General features: G+C 40.9%; 1 protein-coding gene across 6 annotated transcripts in view; it reads right to left on the bottom strand.

Annotated features, from left to right (window-relative positions):
* Positions 1-23,649, bottom strand: part of DIP2A (disco interacting protein 2 homolog A) — an 82,782-nt gene that overhangs the window by 22,284 nt on the left and 36,849 nt on the right. For 4 of the 6 annotated variants that reach the window (XR_005563559.1, XR_005563560.1, XM_027751987.2 and 1 more), the window contains exons 4-18: positions 20,910-21,029; positions 16,146-16,388; positions 12,526-12,654; positions 11,841-11,960; positions 10,740-10,937; positions 9,802-9,893; positions 9,418-9,528; positions 8,526-8,649; positions 8,178-8,287; positions 7,655-7,757; positions 6,703-6,767; positions 6,313-6,406; positions 5,796-5,915; positions 4,967-5,081; positions 3,972-4,111 (exon numbers count right to left, since the gene is read on the bottom strand). Coding sequence is in view for 4 of the 6 variants with exons in the window: in XM_027751987.2 (XP_027607788.1) it covers positions 3,972-4,111; positions 4,967-5,081; positions 5,796-5,915; positions 6,313-6,406; positions 6,703-6,767; positions 7,655-7,757; positions 8,178-8,287; positions 8,526-8,649; positions 9,418-9,528; positions 9,802-9,893; positions 10,740-10,937; positions 11,841-11,960; positions 12,526-12,654; positions 16,146-16,388; positions 20,910-21,029 (1,884 nt within the window). In the remaining 2 variants the exon portion in view is untranslated. The remainder of the gene's footprint in view (positions 1-3,971; positions 4,112-4,966; positions 5,082-5,795; positions 5,916-6,312; positions 6,407-6,702; positions 6,768-7,654; positions 7,758-8,177; positions 8,288-8,525; positions 8,650-9,417; positions 9,529-9,801; positions 9,894-10,739; positions 10,938-11,840; positions 11,961-12,525; positions 12,655-16,145; positions 16,389-20,909; positions 21,030-23,649) is intronic. The other 2 variants (XM_027751990.2, XM_027751992.2) reach the window with 1 other exon arrangement.

Below are 23,649 nucleotides of genomic sequence, written 5' to 3'. Positions count from 1 at the left end.
AAGCAGGTGGGCTCAGTGTCTCAAAACAAACAGAAAAAGAAAATGAGGGTGAAAGTGGACACTTTATCCACGATCTTTTAACCAGGTGGTTCCCAAATAAAGCGTGCTTGGGATCTTCACAGGAAATGAGATCAAAACCATTTGGCTTGTCCATTTCCATATGAAATCCAGGAATGTGAGCTCCTGCGTCACAAAGTACGTGAAAGACTAGGGCATGTAAGCACTTCCAGGTTCAGTGCGGATCAGAAGATGGAACAAAGTCTTCAGGGATGGTATCTGACTCAAATTAGGCCTTTGGTGAAAGCACAGCAATCTAAAGAAAAAAAACCACAAAACCAAGAGGAGATTAGGAGCACGACTCGTCAGTCAGCAGAGGGGCAACGAGCAGGTGGTGGTATGTTCTCTCCTGTATGCCAAACACCAAGCCAGAATGGACAGGGCACATCCTCCGTGATGTGCATAAATCTTACCAGGCACAAGTATATCCACTGTTAGAATGTACATGCAGACTCATTTGAAAATAAGTAATTTATTTCCTTAGGTCATTAATTCCTTTTCATCTGGCACACACCTGCTAGCCTTCTGACTTTCTACTCTGGAAGATTATTTTAAGAGACAGTCACAGGGAACAGAGATATCCATTATCCTCTAGACTGAACTCTATTATGTATGTTCTGACTTAAGAAATGTACAGAGAAACTTTTGCTGGAATTTTTATCATGTGGACAAATTGAAGCACATCTGCCCAGATTCTGACAGCCCAACACTAACCAGCGTTTTAAAGAAGTTAATTCATTAAGTTGCCCAAATTCTGCTTAACCTACAAGTAGTTTTGCCACTTGCTACTGTATTTTATAAGGGCAACAGCCATCAATTACAAGTCCTATCACCTTGAGGCACTTAATGATACACATTTAAGTGTCCTCCCCTCACAGTCAGACAAGTCACTCAATGCTTCTTACTCATGTAGAAAGTTATGGTAGTGTTGTCACTGGCTATTAATGGCACCCTAATCCAGAAGGGTCCCTTAGATTTGCCAGACAATGCCTCAAGGGATTAGACAAAGGAGAAGGGTTTTGTCACAGATTCCCTCTCACTGCTCAATTAGGCATTTCACAAGGACAGGGGTTTGTGTTTCATTAACGACTCATCCTGAGGTGAAATTACTTACCCACAAGCACACAGGGAGCTCTTCCAACATCCTAAGGCACACTTTAACCTGCCACTGAGCAGATGCTCCATGGAATACTAACCAAGATGACTTACAACTCTAACAGTTGAATATGAAGAGTAGCTTAAGGTGCACCACAGCTGTAGGCTGCTTTGTGCCTTAGTGTAGTCAAGCACACTTGCCCAGACAGCAAGCCTAAAACAAAGCCAGGAGTATCTCCATGGGATAAACTAATTCAAAGGAAGATTTCAATCAATCTTGCATTTTGAATAAAAACTGGATCAACAATGAATTTAAACTCAGTCAGTACACCAAAGGATTCATGGCTACCTGAAGGGCAGGCAAACTCATTCCCTCCATGTCCCTGGAGTAACCCATAATCTAAGTAGATGGGGAGCACAGCTGAATTTCAGTGGGGTTTCAAGGGGACAGCAGTAGTGTGGACACTCAAACCAGACAGCAATAGCAGTCCATGCCACATGTATAGTAGTTGAAGCAGAAAAATCACCATTCTGTTGAGACACACATGCCAGCCACAGAATCAGGGAACTGATTACACTAGGAAAGACCTTTAAGATCATCAAGTCCAACCGCGAAGGTGGAATTACTGCCTTTCTTGGAATTTCATTATGGACTTTCAAAACAGCTTCAAATGGTCTTAACACAAAACAAAAACCTGAGAGAAGCCACACAACTTCTCTGCTGACAACATATTCCTCCGTGCGTGCAGTCATCGGATACGACCTCCAGGGACAGTCACAGCTGAACGTCTTCTGGGCCTTTGCAGACAAGTTTGACACCCTGAATTTGAATGTTCAGGTGAACCAATTCAGAAGCCAGTAAGTCTGATTGGGTCACCATACCTTTTTTTTCCCTGCACTTACGGTTTCACACTGAGGCCACCCAAAAATACTCAGTCATTATATCTTCAGTGGCTGTATTCCCATTGGTCTGCCTTGCCAACCTGACTTCAGAGGGGCTTCTTTCCCTTCGTTCTGGTACGAAAGGCAGAGCTTCTGCTCAGTCTTTTATTGGTAGCAGGAGGAAGCTCTAAATGTGAATTAAAGTTCAGTAAAAATAACCGAACCACCATCCTTAGAGGTTGCAAAGTGCTTCTGGGAATAATGAGGTAAATTGAACAAGATCAGTGCCACTTGCTACATGATGGCTGAAATTTTCATCAGCAGTGGGAAGCTGTCTGCCTCCTCTTACTTGTATCAGGGGCCCTGGTGTACAGAGAAGAGACTGTTGCTGAAATGACACGAGCTGGCTCTCCGTCTTTACCCTGAGTATATGCTCTACAGAGAGGAGGGCTTTGGAACCACAGCTCAGCAAGGCATGAGGTTCATAAGGAGACCAAGAATAGCAAAGCCAAAGGTGCCAAGGGCATGACCAGAACCAATGAGGTTCTTTGGTAACTACATAATAAATCTGAGGGGTGAGGAGAATTCAAAAAAATCCATATTTCATCCTCTCCAAGTACACCAGAGCAGGTCAGGACAAAAGACAGAGGTATCTTGAGGCAGACAGCACCACGGAATGTTACACTGCCAACCTAAAAGTTGAAGCAGACAGCACTAAGTGTCCAGTCTTCCATCCCACTGGCCACAGCCTTTGGTCTGGTTTGGCACTTTTATTAATCTTCTTCAGAGTGCTCTCCTCTCCAAATGATGCATGACTTAGCAGCAGAGTCTCAAATGATAACAGCAGGGAAGAGACAAAGTCTCTTTGCTTCAATCCACTTAATGGGCTCAGGAACAAAACCCAGCTCTACCTAATTCAGGAAGCACTGTGTTGCAAACAGATGTCATTAGGAAACAGGTTAATCCTGGACTGAGCAGTTTGCTGGAAAACCCAGTCTGGCACTCTCAGGATGGTTGCTTTTAGAATGGATCTCTAGAGATCATCTGGTCCAATCCCTCAGCTCAAGCAGGGCTACCTAGAGCCAGCTGCCCGGGACCACGTTCAGATGGCTTTTCAGTACCTCCAAGGATGGGGACTCTACAAATGGGGAAACCCATTTTGGTACCAAGTCACCTTCACAGTGGAAAAGGTTCTTCCTTCTGTTCAGAGGGAAGCTCGTGTGTTCAGTTTGTGTCCCATGGCTCTTGTTCTGTCGCATGACACTGAAAAGAGCCTGACTCGGTCTCCTCTATAACTTCTTCTAAGGTAGACAATATCCACTGCTCTTCCCTCACCTACCAAACCAGTCACTTCATCGTAGAAGGCGACCAGGTTGGTCAAGCATGACTTCTCCTTGGTGAATCCATGCTGATCACCTTCACTGATCACCTTCTTGTCCTCCACATGCATGAGAAAATGGTTTCCAGAACTGGTTGTTCCATCACTTCCACGGGGTCTGAGATGAGGTCCCTTTCAAATGAAACATTCTGTTCCCCTCCATTCCATTCCACAGACTATCAGGCCAGGATGAAAGCTGTCATTTCTTACTATGTTTTATGTTTTGTTATATTCTTCTGCATGTTATCGCATGGGTGTAGGTCAGTCAGCACCAATGCTAACAAGGGAGTAGCAAAACAACTCTGCAGATCAGCCAAAAGCATGTTCCCATACCAACACCTAGGGTCATTCAGATTTATTGTGGATTAATCTCTACTGAAAAAGTTGAATAATCCAGTTCAGACAGCACTTAATTGTCATGTGTTCAGGTAACGTGTCAAAACATAAGTCATACTACCTTGAAGGTATTTAACATTTTTATTTATTGCATTAGCACAAGTATAATAGTAAAGATAACTTATGTGGAATATGCTTAAACCTACATGAAATGCTTTCCTACCTCCAGGCATAATCTGACCAACATCCTGCACAGTTAAGACCGACAGCTTCTCCTCTGTATCCACTCTGATCACACCGAAACTCAGACAATTCATGGATAACACTGCTTTTCCTGGAGGGGGGCCACCCAGTTCAGGAGGTCTGGAAAACAGAAAGTCCAGTCAGATACGAATCAACAGACCAACGGCGATATGGTCACGAAAAATGTTGTACCAGTTTCTCAGGCTTGGTAAAGAGAAATAATGGTTTCTCACTTTAAACAAACAAGAGTTCAAGACTGGTAATATATTGTAACTAGATGATAAAAGAGCTAGAACAAAACTCTCCAAAATCTCCAACTTCTTTGTTTCAAGTTTTCTCGAAACTGATTTTCTAAAAAGGCACATTTTGATCAGAACCACTATCAAAAAATTCCAGCATATTCCATCCATACACCTATTAATAATCAAAGTATTTCCTTTTTTTAGAGCATCTCTTGCTATCTCCAGAAATCCAATGGTATTTTTCAGATCAGCTACAAATATTTTTTTTTTCTTTAGCCCCCTGTTTACAAGACATTGTATATAAGCAATTAATTGAAGATTCAGCATCTTCTTCCTCCCAAATAAGTAAGGCTTGTTTTGGGGGCATTTTAAAATGTCCTCCAGCAACATCAGTTGAGAGGATGAGACCTTGCTTTCCCAAACCATGACAAAAACACCTTATGTCTGACTACTCTTAGAAAATATTAAACTTTTTAAAGAAAACAAAAAGCCTTTCAGTGAAGGAGATACCTGTGAGTTTCATATTTCCTCTGCTGAGGTCTTTGGGCATCTTTATGCGGGTCATGGTCTTTTCTGACTACACCTTAAACGTGAGATTCCCCATCCCTGGAAGTGCTCAAGACCAGGCTGGACAGGGCTTGGAGCAACTTCCTACCCAAGCTATTCTGTGATTACATGGCACAGCTCAACAGCCAAGAAAAGCTTCAGTTCACTTCTGAGAAAAGGGAATTACCTGCGAATAGCAACGGTTAGTGCCTCTGAAGAACTAGCACAAGGACAGATTACTTCTGGTCTCAAACCTCTGGATTGAAATACATTCAGGAATGCATCACAGGAAGATATGGACCCTAAAAAGAAGAATTACATGATTGGAAACAGTTTGCTGTTGGCAGGAAAGCTTGAGCTGCAGGAATTCAAAGTCTATGCTCACACTCAGCTCAGATATACAAATATTGTCATTTTCGTGCACAAAACCAATATACTTTCAAATTGTCTGAAAGACATTCCAGCCTATTATTAAATGGTAGATTTGGAAAAAGAACTCCCAGTGACTAACAACCAATTCACTGAATCAAATTCCCAACTGCATATTGCTTCTCTGGCAGCACTCACTAACACTTATCATCATGGAAAGTCCTTCAGGGATCAGAATACTTTGTCACTAAGGGTAACTGTATGTCAGCTTCTTATATAGTTCCTATTTGATTGTTTCTTGCAGAGGTCACAGCATCTAAAATCAAACATCAAATGCTTCTGACATGCCTTCACTTCACAACTCTACCTGGCCTTTAGCACTTGGCCCAAAATAGATTATATCTGTATCTACAGATCTTCTAGGTATCAGTTCATGTCAATTCATGTAAGAGTATAACACTAATGAAAACATGAAGTTCAAAAAATGAATTTACCCAGCTAAATATAGCCAAGAAGTGCAAACAGCAGTGGCATCACTGGCACACAAATAATATTTTACTACAGAACAAACTGTTTAACTTCCCAAGCATCATCTCTGACACAGGATCTTGGCAAGACTGACATTTAGGAAACACATCCATACTCACATGGATTGGCTCCATCTGCCACTATCAACATCCGTAACGAGCTCAGGCTGACATCTCTCTGATCCCTCTGAGCCAAAAGTGACCAGTGCATATCCCGGGATTTTACTACTGCTACACGGGCTGGAAATCAAAAATATAATTATGCTGCGTGTGCAGAACAGAATGAAGGTCAATTATAAAATTATGCAAGTATTCTTGTATATTTACAAGAATTTTTGAAAAAATACACATGTAGGAAACAAATACAAATGCCAAATATTCAACTACTGTGATGTGTATACTCAGTGTCTCCAAATGGACTTGATTATAGAATTTAAATGTTTGTTATAAATTCAAATACTGAGAAAGACAATTTCTTTAAAGGTCTCTCAGAAGAAGCCATCATCAGTGAAACTATCAGCACACAGAATACTGAAATGGAGTACTCAGTGACATACACAGGCGTTTTATACAAACAATTTCATTTGGTATTGAATAATCCAAAAAGGTGGGTGAAGTACAAATACTTTTAAGTTACCTTTGTATGAGCAGACTTTCTGTATCCAGGAAAGTGGATTAACCTTCATTAATGCATAGGGAATACTGATGACATGCATCCTGTTCATAACACTCTGTGAGAAGATTAAAAGCTTTCAAGTGGCTCAAAAAATAGACAGCATGTACCAGTGCTTAAAAAAAAAAACATTATCACAGCTACAGCATAACTCTTACAGTTAAATATTAGTGAAAACTATGTGTATACTCCATGAAAACATAAATTACACAAGGTACTGAAAAAGTAACACTTTATTCTGAAAAACATAAATATTGAAACAGAAATTGTTTGAGAGTTGATGAGCTTGTGGCCTCATTCTGACACCAGTGCACTACCCTTGCTGCAGTTTTTTTCATTCCTTCCAATACTCACTGTTAACACTCCATGCCAAAGGCCAGCCTCTCTTTTGAAATCCAAGACATTTGTTAGTGTTTCAGCTGAAAGCAAAGGAAAAAAAAAATCAGATTTAAAAAGTGTATCTATAAGAATACTTAAGAATTCAAAATATTTTCTAAAGCAACTCTGAAAATTCCAGCTGCTAAGAAACCAAAGCTCTGTTGCTGTGCCTGTTTGTCTGTAACAAGCAGGCTGCTTAAGCTCCAAGTGGCTTGTTTTACTTACAGCAATCATCTTTGAATTATGATTACAGACTTGATTATTACAAGGTATTTAAGACCTTGATTAATTATAACACCCCTGTGTGTGTAACATCTGCCAATGAACTACGCAGACCAAAAATTTAGTTTTGAAGCACACTTATTCAGCTGAACTGAAAAAGTTCATCATAATTTGAAAGAATTAAATCCAGTGAGAAATATTACCATGGCTGTACTAAATTTTCTTTAATATTTTCTCTGAAAGAAATTAAAAAAAAATAAGAATCAAAGATTTTAAATCAAAGATTCAACCTGATTTTCGAGGGATATCTTGTACTGATTAGGTGAAACTTGCTTATCACTGATGTAGGATGGATGCATGCAGGAAAGTTTTTGGTTAATGGCAGCACAGGTTAACTCCATGCAGATGGTTCATTGGGAAAATGACTGAAAACAAGCAGATCTCTCACTATATTCACATCCCTATGGAGGTGCTCTTTTGTGGGACATGATCAGCTAAGAGGAAGATCTCTTGATTATCTCACAAGTGGCTTACTCTCACACATCACTCCCAGTATGAATGAGGAAACTTGTCTTTCCTTTTGCAGTTAAAGCCACTACAGTGTATCTGCAGTTCTTTGAAGACAGTGAACATGATATTGCAACATGAATTTTCTGCAGATTCAAAGCTGTTAGTGTAATTTTAAAGTTACACCTATCTAACTTACCTTCTGAATAACCACATGCCTGAGTCAGGGCGTGACAGTGTGCCAGCATGGAAGCATGAGATATAGTAATGCCCACTGTGCTGCCCTCTTTACTTGTTTTGTACTGGGAAGAGAAAGGGTACACAAGCATTAGATTAACAACAAAATCAAGGAGATTTACAGTAGTGAATTGAAAGCACATTTTATTATAAAAACAAAGCAAGCTTTTTTAAAAAGTCAAAAAGCCATCACAAAAACACATTTATGTTCAGAGAATACACTAGTATCGTAGGAAATCTGCTTCTCTACTCCAATTAAACAAATTGTCCCAGGGATCTGAAAATGCTGATTAACCCCAGGCTTCAACTTGATTCCACACAGCCACTCAAACGACAGCTTGCCTGGCAGCCTTGAGGGAAACATTCTTGTTTCACAGTTAAAAATATTATAGTCATCTCTTTAACTGTATCAAGAGATTAAAGGAAACCAACGTCACATAAACTACGAGAGTATCCATAAAAGTTAGGCATTTACACTAAATCACCTCAATATAAGCAATCTCAGCGCTGGCATCCCGGACTTGGGGATGCCAGTCCTTGGTTGGTTTTGCCAGATGCTTCCCATCAATCACAAACCAAACGAGACGAGGCCAGCCTTCAAAGAAAAAGAAAAGTTACTGTCATCACAGTACCAAAAATCAGGGCTTTTCGCCCCAGTATTCAGGGATAACGACGGGAATGAAGCAAAGGCTGGAACAGCCCCTGCCCAAGAGGAGGGAATGAAGGTAGTTCTTTACGTGTAAGCTAGAACCATGCATGCAAACCCCAGAGCTGCTGTTTGACAGCAACAATGAATATAGTCACTTTTTATCCCATAAAAAACAAAACCACACCTTTGAATGTCACCACTTCGCCAGTCTGAGCTTTAGGGAGGCCTTTCTGACAGGCATCAGTGGTTAAAGCCAGTGTTACTCCACAGCTACCCAAAAGAAACCCGATCTGCTGACTGCCAGCATCCTGCAGAGAAACCAAGTTACAGCAAAATTACAAATGACGAAGCTTTTGTACAGTTTACTGTAACTTCTACATGTTTAGAAAACATTAAGCCAGTTTTTATCACAGGAAAAAACAAATGTCTATCCCACGAGACCTTTAATGGAGGACAAATGACTGAGAAGGCTTAGTTTTGCTTAGTGCCAGTCAAGATTTGGCAGCAAATCTGGCAAGGAAAGCAGTGTCACAAGCAGTGGTTATTCATCCCTCTTCAACCCAACAGGGATGTTTACAAGTTCTCGTAAAACAGGAACCTGGTTTGAAGCTGTTTCTGAGTCCTGACACACTGAGGAGCAGAGCCTGTAGCTTTACCTCTTCCCTAATAATCTCAACGTGTGTGGGATTATACCTGTATTTCCAGTAACTATGGTGTCTCTGCCTGCCTCATTACTCAGCATGAGAGCTGAAAAAACAGCATTTCAGGGATACATTTTGAGAAATACTTCCGCATGTATTTTCAAAAATAATTAAACAAAATAATTTCTATGATTATGTATCCCAAAATACTTAATACTATTATTAATAGTAGTATATGATTACTATTTCCCCCTTTCCCTAAAGTAAATATTAAATATAATTCCAAGCATAGACTGTACACTGAGCAGTTCAGTTGATGCTTTCAAACGTGCAGGCTCTGAGGGGTCCCAAAGGTCTGTAGGATTTAGACACCCTCCCCACACAAAGACATCATTTATTTACCAAACCATAAAAATGCTGAATGTATTTGCCTACCTTTCTTGTGAGAGGAACTTCTATTGGGACAGGAATAAGTTCTGCCAGGAGACATCCATAAAATGCCACCATAAACATAACTGGATCACTATTAGGAAATACGAGAGCTACCTACAAAAAACACATTAAAATAAGATCATGTGTGTTTTTTCATCAGAGAGGGGGGACTGCTTTTAAATTTGTGGAACAAAATCTTCACAGTAGTATACAGGTTCATCTATAATTAAGAACAGAAATACTAAATATGGGGACAATGTATTATTACAAGTCACAGTAATGATTATTTCACAATATATTATTGCAATATATTATTACAAGGCTTTCTTCAGCTAAAGCTGTTCCTCACTATTTCATCCATAGGGACCACTTCCAAATGCAGCCTACCCGGTCTCCAGGCTTCAGCAGGGGTTCATTCTTCGTGGTTAGCTTGTTTAGCAGCGTATAGGCTAACTTCAAGCTTCGACTCCACAGCTTGCCTAAAGAAAAAGAAATTAAGAAATAGAAACTAAAATTTTAACATTCAATTGGCAAGTCTCAGTGCCTTACATATGCTCTAACCATGATGGCTGTATCAGAACAGTTGGCAGAGAGATAAGTACAATTTAGAGGTTGGCTCCTTTCAGTTTACCTTTTCCTTTTTTTTTTTAGTGTAAAAACTAAACATGATATTCTAAACAACTCTCAAAGCTCCACTGTACAGCAATTAAACTAATGCAGCTGCTGAGCTGTATTTCCTGCATCCTTCATCTGTGAGAATGCAAACAACAAAGTTTAACATTCTAACATACTACACAATGAAATGATGCAGGGAGCGAGTTGTCCTTCAGGACAAAAAAAAATCGTCCCAAAAAAATGCAAGTTACTATAATACTTCTAAGTTCATTTATACAGGCAAGTTCCACTTCCCTCCATAACATTCTGAATATGCTCCTGAAGTACGAGTCTTCTCTATAAGGATGTGCAAGAAGATGCTAAAACAGAATGTCTCTTCTAGGATTCTGAAGAGTGCATTATTAGTCATCTGTTTCTTCCTCCCAGTTTACACCAGTGTTCTGGTTTTAGTGTTCTTTTACCAAACCCCCCCCCCACCAATTCTTTTGAGATTTAAAAATAGCCACTTGGAAAGAATCAATACCATAAACTTTTTCCCTGCCTTGACTTTTTTAAAAGCATTTTTCGCATACAGTGAATTAATAATTCGCATTCCAATAGCAACCTCAAACCTCCTCTGTCATGAGCATGGGCAGTCCATCTGAGGTAAAGCAAACTGTTATTCCACCAGGAACCCCTAACTCCTCCTCACAGTCAGTGCCAACACGTACCATAGGTAAGGGTATAAATGGCTTTCCCAGTGGTGTCCAACGCCGTCAGACATGGGGCTTTGGGCTGGGTGGTTCCCCAGCGCTGCAGGGCAGCCAGAAGGGAGGGTGGCCAGTTGGTCACAACTCCTAAGGGTTCCCCTTTAAGTACATTCATTTGATTTCCTTCAGGCTTTGGTTGATTTGGGTCAGGCTGTTGCACTAAAACAGAGCACAGTAAATGGCAAATGTCAATCCTTACAGAACGTGCAAGTTACACTTCACAGACTGTTCCATGAACCATTCTTCCTCTTCCTCACAGTTATCATTACTTCTCTGCTTTATGACAATGCTATGCTAATCATCTGCTGGCTTCCCAAAAAAATAATGACCATCACTTCAGGGTTCTGATTCCACATTATAAAAGGACCAGAATCTGAATGTCTAGTTTCACTTCTCTCTGCTTTGGAAAGCTGCTATTTTCTGCTGCTTGGTCTCCAATCTATTTCAATGAAAGCCTCCACCGAGTCAAGGTGGGTTATCAGAGATAATGGCTCCAGCAACGTCTGGGGATTGATTTTTATTGCACTGAATTCTCAACAGGTGATGCAAAATGACACTATGCTTCTGTAACAATATATTTGTAAATAAAGGCCTTCTGTTAAAATCCTGCTCCAAGCTGCTCCAGAAAGTAAAGTATCTTGATCTTAGTTAGCAAACCAAAGTCCTAGTTGGAGTTAGCTAACCCTCAATCTAGGCAGTAAGTAAAATCAATGGTTCCAAGTGATGCTCTGCACAATTACATGCACCTCAATGGAAGTCCACCCAACCCTGTCTGAAGAAACTTCAGCAGAAGACTAGAATCACAATAATCTCATATCTGAAAACATCAAACCAGTAGTAGAGGGAATCTAGTGGCAGTGGCTCAGGAATGTCACAACTGAGTAGGAAGGCTGATTTGAAGATTATCTTTCATTTGTGATAATGTGACCTTTCTCTCTTCACTGTAACAATTCTACCATGATTTCTTTTCCATTGGGAAGAGAACAAGAAACCAACACTTGCTAAGAAGTAACAGTTCAGTCTTGCACAAAGAGTAAAAAGCGTATCTGAAAGAAAATTAACCTTCTAGCAGTTCTTCAAAATCATCCACAAAAAATTCTTTCAAAGGTGGGCGCTTTGGTCTTTTCAAGGTATTTAGCAGCTGCTGAATTTTAGAGGACACTCTGCTATTCACTGGGACACCTGCCAAATGGAAAAGATTTATTATTTGCCATATATTAACAAACATACAGCTTTCAGGTGGAAAAGTCATTCAGGATGAGTACCTTGTTTGGAAGAAAACAGCTTTATTTGTTTTCAAACAGTGCTGTTCCCTTTGCTAATTGATTGATGCAGACACCTCACACTTTATTTTAGCTTTTCAAACCACTGACCCCTTCATGAGATTCCAACAGAAATGTGAGGAATGCTCTTTACTCCAGGAGTCTGGGTATTTACTACATCTTAACTTTCATTCCATTCTGACAGGGTCAGAAGACTTGGGAAAAATATAAGTGAATCTTTCAATATTTTAAAATTTATGTAAAAACAGTCACAACACAAAACCTTGCTGAATGCTGATCTTCATTTTCATATGCGATAGATTTATTTTAAATAAAATGTAAATAAGTAGGTGTTTTGATATTTATCAAAATTTAAAGCTCTGAGGCAATAAGACAAATATGCAAACATATATATATACACATATATATATATATATATATAAAGAGACATAGGTGGAAAGGTAGGAGGTTTATAATGCAATCACCATCTGCAGTTTCCAAAATGCTGCTGTTGTAGCCTCTGGGCACTCCTCGCACCGACGCTACCTGTGGGCGCTCGTGGTACAGGTGTTCCACCAGGCCAGTGGTCACGTCTGGGGGTGCAGAGTGGTTCTCTGGAGAAATGCAAGACAGATAAAGGAGCTCATCAGGCAGGCTTAAGAAATAATATAGTTGAAGTTGCTTCCTACAGCAGGGCATTTCCCAAATCCTCACAGACTCACAGGGGCTTGAGAACCGCCTTATAACAACCTGGAGGCAAAAGCCTGCTCTGCTTGGAGCTGTGCCCTGTTTCCTGGGTGTAGAGAAATGCTTAGGGAATGTCACAGAATCACAGGCTGCTTTGGGTTGGAAGAGACCTTAAAGCTCATCTCATTCCAAGCTCTGCCATGGGCAGGGACACCTTCCACTAGCCCAGGTTGCTCCAAGCTCCATCCAACCTGACCCTGAACACTTCCTGGGATGGGGCATCCACAGCTTCCCTGAGCAACCTGTGCCAGGGCCTCACCATCCTCACAGGGAAGAATTCCTTCCTAATATTTAATCTAAATCTCTCTTCTTTTTTATTGTAAAACCATTCCCCCCTGTCCTATCACTAACTGCCCATGAAAAAAGTTGTTTTCATCACTCCAAAACTGTAACCTAGATTATGGAATGGCTTTGAATGGAACAGGTTAGGAAATGGCAGTACTCGCGAGACGTGTTTGAACGACAGACAGCAAGAATCGGAGGCCTGAAATATTCAGAATCCTGATGAGTAAAAACAGGAATGCAGTAGGGAAGAGCTGGAGAATACCCTGCTGCCCAAGGCTGGAGGAGCTGCCTCTGCAAGCATAGCCCTTGGAGCACCACAGCATGTCACAAATCCTGCCAGAACTCCAGGCACAGGGAGATCCAGACAGTGCTGTGGAATACATACATTATCTCCCACTCCGAGGCAGTGATTAGCACTAGAATAGTGAGTGGTCACAGCACTGGTCCCAGATTTCCAGAGCTGATGCACACACCACCAGTCCAGCTCTAAGAAGCTCTAGAGGGATTGCCAGGAGAAAAATTTAACTCCATTCCCATCCTTTCCAATGGACCTCACTGCAATGCCAATATTTGCATTGCAGAGATCACTAAGCAAGAACCCCAAATTCCTCTCATGAGGGTAAGGAACACAAAGGACAAAGTGTCACTTCATCCCTCAGAGAAATGCCCTGCAACCAGTAACCACAAGGGTGACAGCTGTGTGTAAAGCTGACCTGGATAACCACAGTACAGGACCTATAGAGAGCCCATACATACAGTTGAAATGCTCTTTGTTCTACACACTTCTGGAGTTGCTTTTTGGTTTGTTTGGGTTTTTTTCCCCCTAGCTTTTCCAAATTCCCAAACCACAGACTTCCTCCAGCACACAACTTAACCAGGGACAAGGCCACAGAGCCAAGTGTTCCTGGTTCCCATGCTGCAGTATCAGTCCTCAAGTCCCCACTTCTCACCTGACAAACCCTGCAGTGACTAGCAACATCTGTCTATGGACAGAGAATGCCTTCTGTATGGATTTATGTGTGGATTTATGCTCAGATAAAAATCACATTAACCTAATTAATTATTTGGGCATTTTATTAATAAATGCCCATGAGACCCCATGTAATTAGTCTGCATAATCCAGAGACAGTGTGGCACACAGGAAAAGAGAAGTGGTGAGAAGTCACAAAAAAAAGGGTTTGCAGACTTGTGACTAAAGGAAAAAAGTTAATCGGATTCAGACTGAAGGACCTTTCCGTTAGTGATGAGAAGACAGAGATAAATGCAAGAAAGAACATATGAGATATGACAGAGAATTAAAAGCCATGATAATCCATATTTCCAGTTACTCTAACAGCTAAGGTGGGAAATACTCCACAGGTGGGATGGTGACCTTGGAAAAAACCAAGACATACTACCAGCCTTATTAATTTAAAAAAAAAAAATTAAACTAAAAGGAAAAAAAAAGTCCCCTAAACAACATGTAGATGTTGTCCTTGCTGCTGTAAGTGAAAGACAAACAGCTTAAAAATAATGCACATTCCTATTTGACTCCATTAAATACTGTAACCCTGCACTTCCACCCTGCAGTTTACTGCCTGGGGACTTAAGTCTGCGCTCACCATTAAAAATGCAGGCTGGAGAGGATGAACTGCAAGGGAACAAGCTGCTAAATTTAAATTCTCCAGCATGTCAAAATTGTGAATAGCTATTCAGTACACAACCAAAACACAGAATATTTCAGTAGGGCAGGGTAATTAAAATATGCAAGATGCCTTTTAGATTGCTGATGTCAGCACACTATCTGAAAAAATAAATTAATTCTTCTTCTATGCTCCAGGACAAATCAAAGCCCCTTTTGGAAAGTGAGTATTTATCAAGAATCAGAAAAGTCTGCAGTGTAAGAACTGAGTTTTCATATTTTTGTGAGCAAGGAAGACTACAAACACACAGGAAAAATGTCCCAACTGAACTGATATTGGCCATGCATGAATGTTACCAAGCTAGGAATGAAAACCGATGGAACATGGCAAGCATTCTAGAAATGAGGAAGACTTTTCTTATGCAGCAGGGCATCTATTTTTTTGTCAAAGGCACTGGAAATTTTACCTTTATGAACACTTTTAGTAGACTAGCTCTTAATGATCCCTGAGCTTCCTTCCTGACACATAATTGTTTATTTATTTCCCACTAATGAAATTTCAAACCTGAATACAGTTCAACATTCAGCTGCTTAAATGCTGGACTCCGAACTCTTAACAAGGCATTGATTTTGCATACAATGTTGTTAATTAAACAGTCCTAATGGAAAGGTCTTAGGAAGCTGGTTGTGAAATTTGATGTGTATTTATCCAGCCCGAGGCATCAGACATAACAGGATGCTGTGTTACATTTTCTGTATCTTGCAAGTTTTTACAGCTATATTAAGAATTTCATCAATCCAGTTAAGCAAGGAAAGTTTTGTAATTTTAAGGAGTTAAACGTGATTCCTATTAATCCATAATGTGAAATCCAGAACGGTTCAAAGCGAAGTGCTGAGGTATTCCATCTTACTTTCATCCACCAATGTCAAACAACATTGTAAATTTCTCATTATAAATAAGCTTGGAAACGGGAATGTGAAAATTTAGGTTTCTTTAAGGGGTGTTTTCTACAAACAGGAAAAATTTCCCTAGCAATCAGTACCTCTGATTTTGTGATTTCCCAAAGATTCTGGGTGCTTTTCCAATCTTTTGGGTGTTTACCAATTGAATCACGTCTGAAATACACAACCTGACATTGTTTAGGGTAAATACATGCAGACTGGAAAGCATGCACCAAAAACAGCATTCCTTTGACATTCTGCCTTGGAATAGTAAAACTGAACGTTGATTTCTTGGTAAATCAAGCATTTTACCAAGAAGAATGCATGTTCAGATCTCATGAACAACTGGTTTGGGTTATATTAAATACATATACGTCATACATACCTGGTCTGTGAATTGCACATTTTAAGGCTATTTACAGGTATCTCCTGGTGAAGACCTCTGTGTTTAGCCCTGCTTTGGGACTTGAAATCTGATTTTATTCCAACCACACAGGCAGGTTTACTGACCTATCTGGGTGTGTGCCATGAGATCTGCAAGCACAGTGGCAGCAGCGGTGGCAGGAGCGGTATTGGAAGCAGCAGGTTTCCCTCCAGGATGAGATGAGGTGGAAGATGCAGAGGATGAGGTGGAGGAGCCCTGAATGACCCGGTTAAGCCAGGGCTCTACGTTGGAATGGCTCTGGAACGGAGTGGAGCTGATCCGCCCTTGCCGCCGTAACGAGCCCTCATCTTCTGATGCTGACGATGTGTCTGTGATCAAAATAACCACGACAGGCATGTAACGTGGCAATGACCCAACACAAGGGAACATGGAGCTTCGCCACGTTCCATGTTCTCCGCGCAGTGTTCTCATGTGCTGCACACGAGATGCAATGTATCAAAGCAAGGGGGATACATTCACATACACAAATCCTGCTCCTTGCCCTTTTGAGGGTTAACGCAACAACTTGTGCAAACGAGAGCTACAACACACTTGAAGCAAAGTCTCAGTTACCTCCAGTATTTGGAATGACATAAGAGTCAAACAAGCCTTCTCCCTCCAGCACCTACTGCACACACCAACCACTTTCAGTGTGCATCCCATCCCATCCCATTCCACCCCTACTCCACCGAAAAAATATTTCTGTTCTGAACAGGTAAATTTTATCTCATCCCACCTGAATAAATCCCATTACATTTCTTGTTGGGTATTTCCTTTTTTATTTCTTTGGGGGGAATTATTCACTTTTCGATTCTTCTGACAAATTATTTTGAGAACTAACTAGTAAAAAAAGCGCAGTGCTCTAAAGTTCAACGAAAGAGTAATTAGAAAGCACGAATTTTAACCACATAAACTGGTATTAATGAGCACTACATAGAAATGCTTAGTAAAGCATCTTTTCAGCCTAGATGCATTTTTGTTGCTGTTAGAAGTCTGACAAAGGGCTCCTAATTTAATTACCATTCAGTTATTTACAACTTTCCAGAAGTTTCCCTTTGAAGTTTTCTTTCCATATTCATTATCCATCCAACAACAAATAAAAAGGTCATTCTAAATATCAAGCAAACACATCCCTGTTGATTTTGAGTGAAATATAGAAACTCTTATTACAGAAAGAAATCTTGTCCTCCTAAAGAGACTGCTGCATTTTAAGAACTCGATCCTTTATATGTTTTATATAAGATAAGGTGTCTGTTACTATACTCTAACAGTCCCTTCCATACTTGGAAATCTGGGCTGGGTTACATCAGGAATTCTGCAACCTTAATTTTGGCTATGTTTTTAATCCTCTGAACACAATCATTCAGCTAGATACAATTCCACATAAATCTTTGAAGCCATATTAAAAACTACTTCTCATCTTGGGTAATGTATTTCAGTTACCAGCTGTTTAATTTTCTGCTTTTCAAGAATATGTGCATTTCCAATAGCTTCAGAACAATTGCTCTTTAACAGCCTAAACCCACAAAAAAACCAGAAACCATTTCATAAGAAGCTAACGGGCATTTTCAAAGTTAAAACAGTAGATCTCTCATTATTTGACCTCCCTCACCAAGCACGACAATTTTCAATGAAAATACCCAAACAACTGATCTCTGAGATACAGCTGTGGTGCATCCCCATCCCTGGGTCCACGCCTTGTGTGATGTTTCTGGTCTGCTGCCATGTTTGGAGCTTTTGGCAGCTGACTCCATTTGCTCCTGGAGAACAACCAAACCTGTCCCCCAGTGCTTGCAACCTTCCCTTTCTTTCAGACAGAACGCAAAAATAAACAATTACAGGAATATGGAACAAGACAGGATTACAAACAGCCAAGGATTGGAAAAAAAAAAAAAAAACCAAACCAAACCACCACGTTTACAAACTAAAATCACTTCGGAGGAAAAAAATTAAACTACAGGAAAAGCAGTTTTCTCACAGAATACACACTCTGACAATATCTCCTTACCCAGATCCAAGGCTAATGAAGTCTCACTAATATTTCTAAGCTTTCAGGTGTCTTACATGAGTGGAGGGGAAAAAAACCTCAAACCCTTTAAACATACAATATTAACTGCATATAAAAACGAAGGATTACAGTAAAAGCATTGTAATATCAAAACATAATTACACCGAGAAACAGCAAGGTCACACCAGTAGTAGCCCTGTGGCAGTTGCAGGGGTTAATCTGTGGTGTGTGGTGACATAATACCACATCCTTGGCTTCCAGCTCTTCCTGGCTGGGAGCTGACCCAAGACAGAGAAGCCACCACCCTTGAGCCAGACTTGCATCAAGGCTCAGAACTTGCTCGAGTTCTGATCACAGGAAATCCATGTGGGAGTGATCAGAGACTCAACAGAACAACACCAAAAGTATGTTAAAATTTTTGGAAGGATGACTGATGAAAGCAGTTCCATTACTGCCAGTTAGGAGCTGTGTTTGAATTTAATACTGTGCCTAGAATCACAGATTCACAGGGTGGTTTGAGGTGGAAGGGACCCTCAAGACCATCTCATTCCAACCCTCTGCCATGGGCAGGGACACCTTCCATTAGACTAAGTTGCTCCAAGCCCTGTACAACCTGGCCTTGAACACCTCCAGGGCAGCCACAGCTTCTCTGGGCAACCTGTGCCAGGGCCTCACCCCTCTCAGTATAAAGAACATGAATCCAATGCTTCCTTCCTGCTACCTGATGGTAGCTGTTTGTAACAAAATTTCAGTTATTAATACCAAAGCATGGTTTTAACTGCATTAACTCCTGCCAATACAAGGATTTCAGGTAGAGGGTTAATGGCTCAAGACTAGATGCTCAGCACTATTTAGGTTGTTTGCAACTTCAGATCCTTCTTGCTGAGCTAATTTTGCAAATAAAGGCAGGCCCATAAAAAGACACATATTTTTATGATTTTATGTAGCTGAAGCAAGTCCCCAGAATATTTTTGAATGTCCTGATTTCCCAGGATACAGAACTCATCCAGTGGTCCATTCTCTTACAGAGATTAAGGGATCTCATAAAAAGTGCCCCTCTCTAAGAAAGAATTCAACAGATCCCAGAGACACTTTACTCACAGATGCTCTGGCTGAAGCATGAAGGTCAGACAGGCACACACACACTGCAGGGTCAGGTGTGGGGGCATGGCCAGGCACATGTACCACTTACACATCACCAGCCCTTTTCATCCCCTTGCCCTGCTTTTTTCCCCTGTACTTGTTCCTCCCGAAGTCTACCCCTTTCCCCATCTGTGCTTCCTCACCTAAACATCCCGTAACAAGTCTCATGCAGCTCCAAAATACTTTTGCCCCACATCCCACACCCCTCCACACATCCCCCTCAGTCCAAAAGGTGCTCTACTGCTGACTGGTCTTGACAGGTTTCACACCTGGCCAGGAGGGCTGAGGCTCTGCAGGAACAGCCCCAGGAGAGCCTGGACAGGGTGACCCTTCTCCGAGTCCTGAACTTGGGGTCCTGCCTGCTGCTATTCCTGGTGCTCCTCTGGGCTTGTGCAGATGGGTCTGTGACAGGCTGGTATTATTTGGGATGCCCCACCTGCCATGCCCCTGCACAGGTGTGCAAGCCAGCTTTTACCACAGAACCGAACACTGTCCCCACAGCATCTCAACTTTTTTTTTAACAGTCATTCTTAAAAGATACTTTAATTAAGATACTTAACATATCTTCCAGGCAAAAACATTATGGTCATAAAGGCCATATACAGTACAGAAGATTATTATTTTTAACTTATGAAATCCCTGGAGAACCCACAAAATCAATAATACTAAATTGTGAGACTAGCAAAAAAAGCCTGAAATTTCCTTTAAATGGAAAGAACAGAAAGAAGAAATACAGCTCAGGAAGCAGGAGGGCAGCACACCAGACCTCCTTTTTTAAAGACGGGTAAGAACCAGAAATGATGGAGAAGGGCAGCAGAGGTCAGTGTGCTTCTGCTCCTGGGTCACATTACAAAAGACAAGAGAACATCCCCAGAACTAAAGAGCTTAGGAAATTCCTCTCTGTATACAAGACACTGGCCCCAAACCACTTGGCTTGCTAGCACAGCATGCTATACGGAGAAAGATTTTCTTAACCTCTAGAGAATTCATTGTGAGACAACAGGAAGATTATTTTTTCCCCTTAAAAATTAAAGGAAGTCTTCTGCCCTAAACAGTCTGAACAATCACAGCATATGATTTTCTGACCGTTTCAAATTGCTCACAGTTGAAACCATCTGATGAGCGCTCTGCAATTAAAGCAGCAACTTAACGCTCTGGCATTTTCTTCAACTTTTAAAAAAATAATCTTCTGCAACATGAAATGAGGTATTTCCAGCTCTGACAGCTTGCTAAGATTATCTTCTCCAAGTGAGATATGATGTAAGAGAACATACGTAATGCATAAAGGTCACCTGCTCACCCTGACTTCCTTCATGTGGACCTTCAGCAGATACAGTATCTCTAGGTGAGACACTAAAAACTGTGAGGAAAAACATCAAAGCACGAATCCAACCAAGACCTGACTCTCAGGAAACACAGATGTGAATATAGAAGAAGTTTAGTGCAACCTACTAACAACATAGCAACAAACATTTGCTCTTTATATTTTGCTACTGAGTTCAGCAGGCAAGGTGGACCATCCCCAGATGGTTTGGGTTGGACAGAACCTACAAGATCATCTCGTTCCACTCCCTGCCATGGGCAGGGACACCTTCCACTACACCAGGTTGCTCCAAGCCCTGTCCAACACTTCAGGGATGGGGCCGCCACAGCTTCTCCAGGCAGCTCTGTTAAGTCTCTGTGTTCAGACAACAGGTACCTGGGGGCGTGTACGTCTCTACCGAAGAGTGCACCAGGACAGAGCGTCTCTTCGAGGGCATAGGCATCTTCCTCTCCTTGTATTTTGCAAGTGCTGCTTGTACTGCTTCAGTGTGGACATCTATACAGAAAACAAACAAACAGAAAAGGTTAAGAGATTCAGTTCATCAGTAGCACTGAATCAACACCCCTGCCTCGCGCTCGAATTCAGGGCAGAAGCAATGCTCTCCAAAGCTAAGGGAGGATATACGCAGGGTCAAGTTGACACATTTTTTTCTCATTAAGTCAGCTTGAAAAGGCTCTGCAAGCAGCATTTCAGAAGAACACCCTGAAATAAACACTGAAGTTACAGAATACCCAGTATGTTAGTTCTGAACTATGAGTTATTTTTCATTTGGGGGGGGGAAGTTATAACACAGATTCTGTAAACTGGCAACAGTGTTTGACTCTTCACCCTCAAAATCCATGATGGGAAAAGAAGCCCAAGATGCACACTTGAAGGTCTCACAAAGAATGCAAGTATTAAAAAAACAGAAAGAAGAAGCTAATGGACTTGATGATCTTAGAGGTCTTTTCCAACCTTAGTGATTCTGTATGAAGAATCAGGGAAAAGACACATAGTTCTGTAACTTTCCAGAAAGCAAAAATTACCCCAGTAGGCTCATGGGCCTTTTCTGATTTTTAAGTGAAAACTGAGCTTAAAGAGGAATTCAGTCACAAAATCACAGAATATGCTAAGTTGGAAGGGATCGTCAAGTCCAACCCTCAGCCCTGCACAGGACCATCCCCAAGAGTCACACCCTGTGCCTAGGAGTATCATCCAAATGCTTCTTGAATGCTGGCAGCCTTGGTGCTGTGCCCACTGCCCTGGGGAGCCTGTTCAGTACCCAACCACCCTCTGGGGGAATATATTTTTCTAATATCCAACCTAAACCTCCCCTGACACAACTTCAGGCCGTTCCCTCATGTCCTGTCGCTGGTCAGCACAGAGAAGAGATCGGTATTGTTGTGGTTATTGAGATTTTTCAGTAAATTGTAACTTATAATCTTTCCTAGTTTCCTCCATTATCAGAAGGAGCAGGGGGAAAAGGGGGCATCAGTTTTCCCTCTGAGTTTTAAACCAGCACAGGAGTCATAAGCTAAAACTTACGTAGAAAAAAAATTCATGAGAAGTGAACAGATGTTGAGGAGAAATGAGGCAGACCAAAAATATACTTTAACTTACCACCTAAGATTCAAACTCAGGAAAAATACACGCAACACATGTACACTTACACTGTCCAGAAGCAAGACAGGGCCCAAAAGTGAGTGAGTATGTGATTATGCACTGATCTGACCACATTTCTTTTACATGGAAGCCGCTATACAAGAATTTCAGATTTTAAGTATTCAATTTGAAAGAGAACATGTACTCTTTCATTAAGTATCAATCTATTCTTTTGTTAAGATGCAACGATGTAACAGGTTGATAGATTTGTGGGTATGAAACTATCTGTAGGTATGTAAGTGTATGCGACAGACACAGACTTACACAACTTACATGTAACATATAATGTAATAGAATTACACTGCCCCTGTGCCTACAGGGATTTACCTTGGTGATGACTACAGGCAAAACACCATATTTTTTGTTTGTTTGTTTAAGAAGTACCATTTCTGGTACTAGCCCTGAACCCCCTTTAGTCATACTCAGCACAGGACTCTTCCTAACAAACTGTTTCCTTCAGTCTGGCCAAATGAATCCTAAAAATCACCAGAAGCCCTGGGCATATGGTGCCAGACACCAACCAGTTCTTTGCAGCAATAATGTCACTTTTCAGTCTGCAGCTCCCCCCAGATAATCTGTTCAGAGCTGTATTTAAAATATGTGTATATGCAAATATACCATCCCACCTGTGTAGATGCTTATCTCAAAAAAGAACTTTTTTGTGCAACTAACAGGCAAGGTTCAAAGATGATGCTGTTATGAGAGAAAAATATTAAGAAGAAGAAAAAATAATCAGTAGAACCTCTATCTCTTGATATAAGATTTTTTTTTTATCTTGGGCCCCCTTTTAGATTTTTGTTGCTGCCCTTTACACCAAGGACTTGTTAATAGATGTTTTATGAATTAAAATTAATTCCTCTCTCCCTATGTCTCCCTGCCCCCTTTCCCTTCCCCACATATGGGCTTTTTGTCAAGTCTTGGTTTCTCCTGATCTTTAGTACTAGTTGTAATTGCCCACCACTGAAGTTTATTCCCACGGATAACAAGAAGCAAACCTTTTGTGTCCCAAAATTCCAGAAAGTTTAAGTGGGATGCAACTTCAATTAAAGGCTGGTTTTGCAGCCTTAAAAGTAGGGGCAAAATGCCCATTCTGCAGGACACATTTTCATGGCAGAACTTCCAGTCAAAACCAAGCTGAATGTTTCTAGAAAGAGACAGTAACTATGAGATGCGCTCCCTTTCATGATCTATATTTCATTTAAAAGACATTTTTGTTACATTAACATCTCCTAGGAAGAAGGGGAACATAACAAATTGTTTTTCTTCCGAAAAAGTCTTCCAAAGAGTAAAATAACACACAACATAGCCTGTATATAAGTACATTAAGTCATTAAATAACGTTGCAGAGAAAAAAATAAAAGCATTCTTAGGCAGTTGTGCATTTTGGGAATGAAAAGGCCTAGTTGTAGGGTGTGCTGATGCCTTTTAACAAAGTAGAGCGGGGCAGGTCAAAACATCACATAGATTTGCAGGA

The sequence above is a fragment of the Pipra filicauda genome, unplaced genomic scaffold, assembly GCF_003945595.2.
Source record: "Pipra filicauda isolate LSUMZ 115617 unplaced genomic scaffold, ASM394559v2 scaffold21_size4447388_pilon, whole genome shotgun sequence".
Taxonomy (NCBI): domain Eukaryota; kingdom Metazoa; phylum Chordata; class Aves; order Passeriformes; family Pipridae; genus Pipra; species Pipra filicauda.
This window is presented reverse-complemented; position numbering and strand designations above follow the sequence as displayed.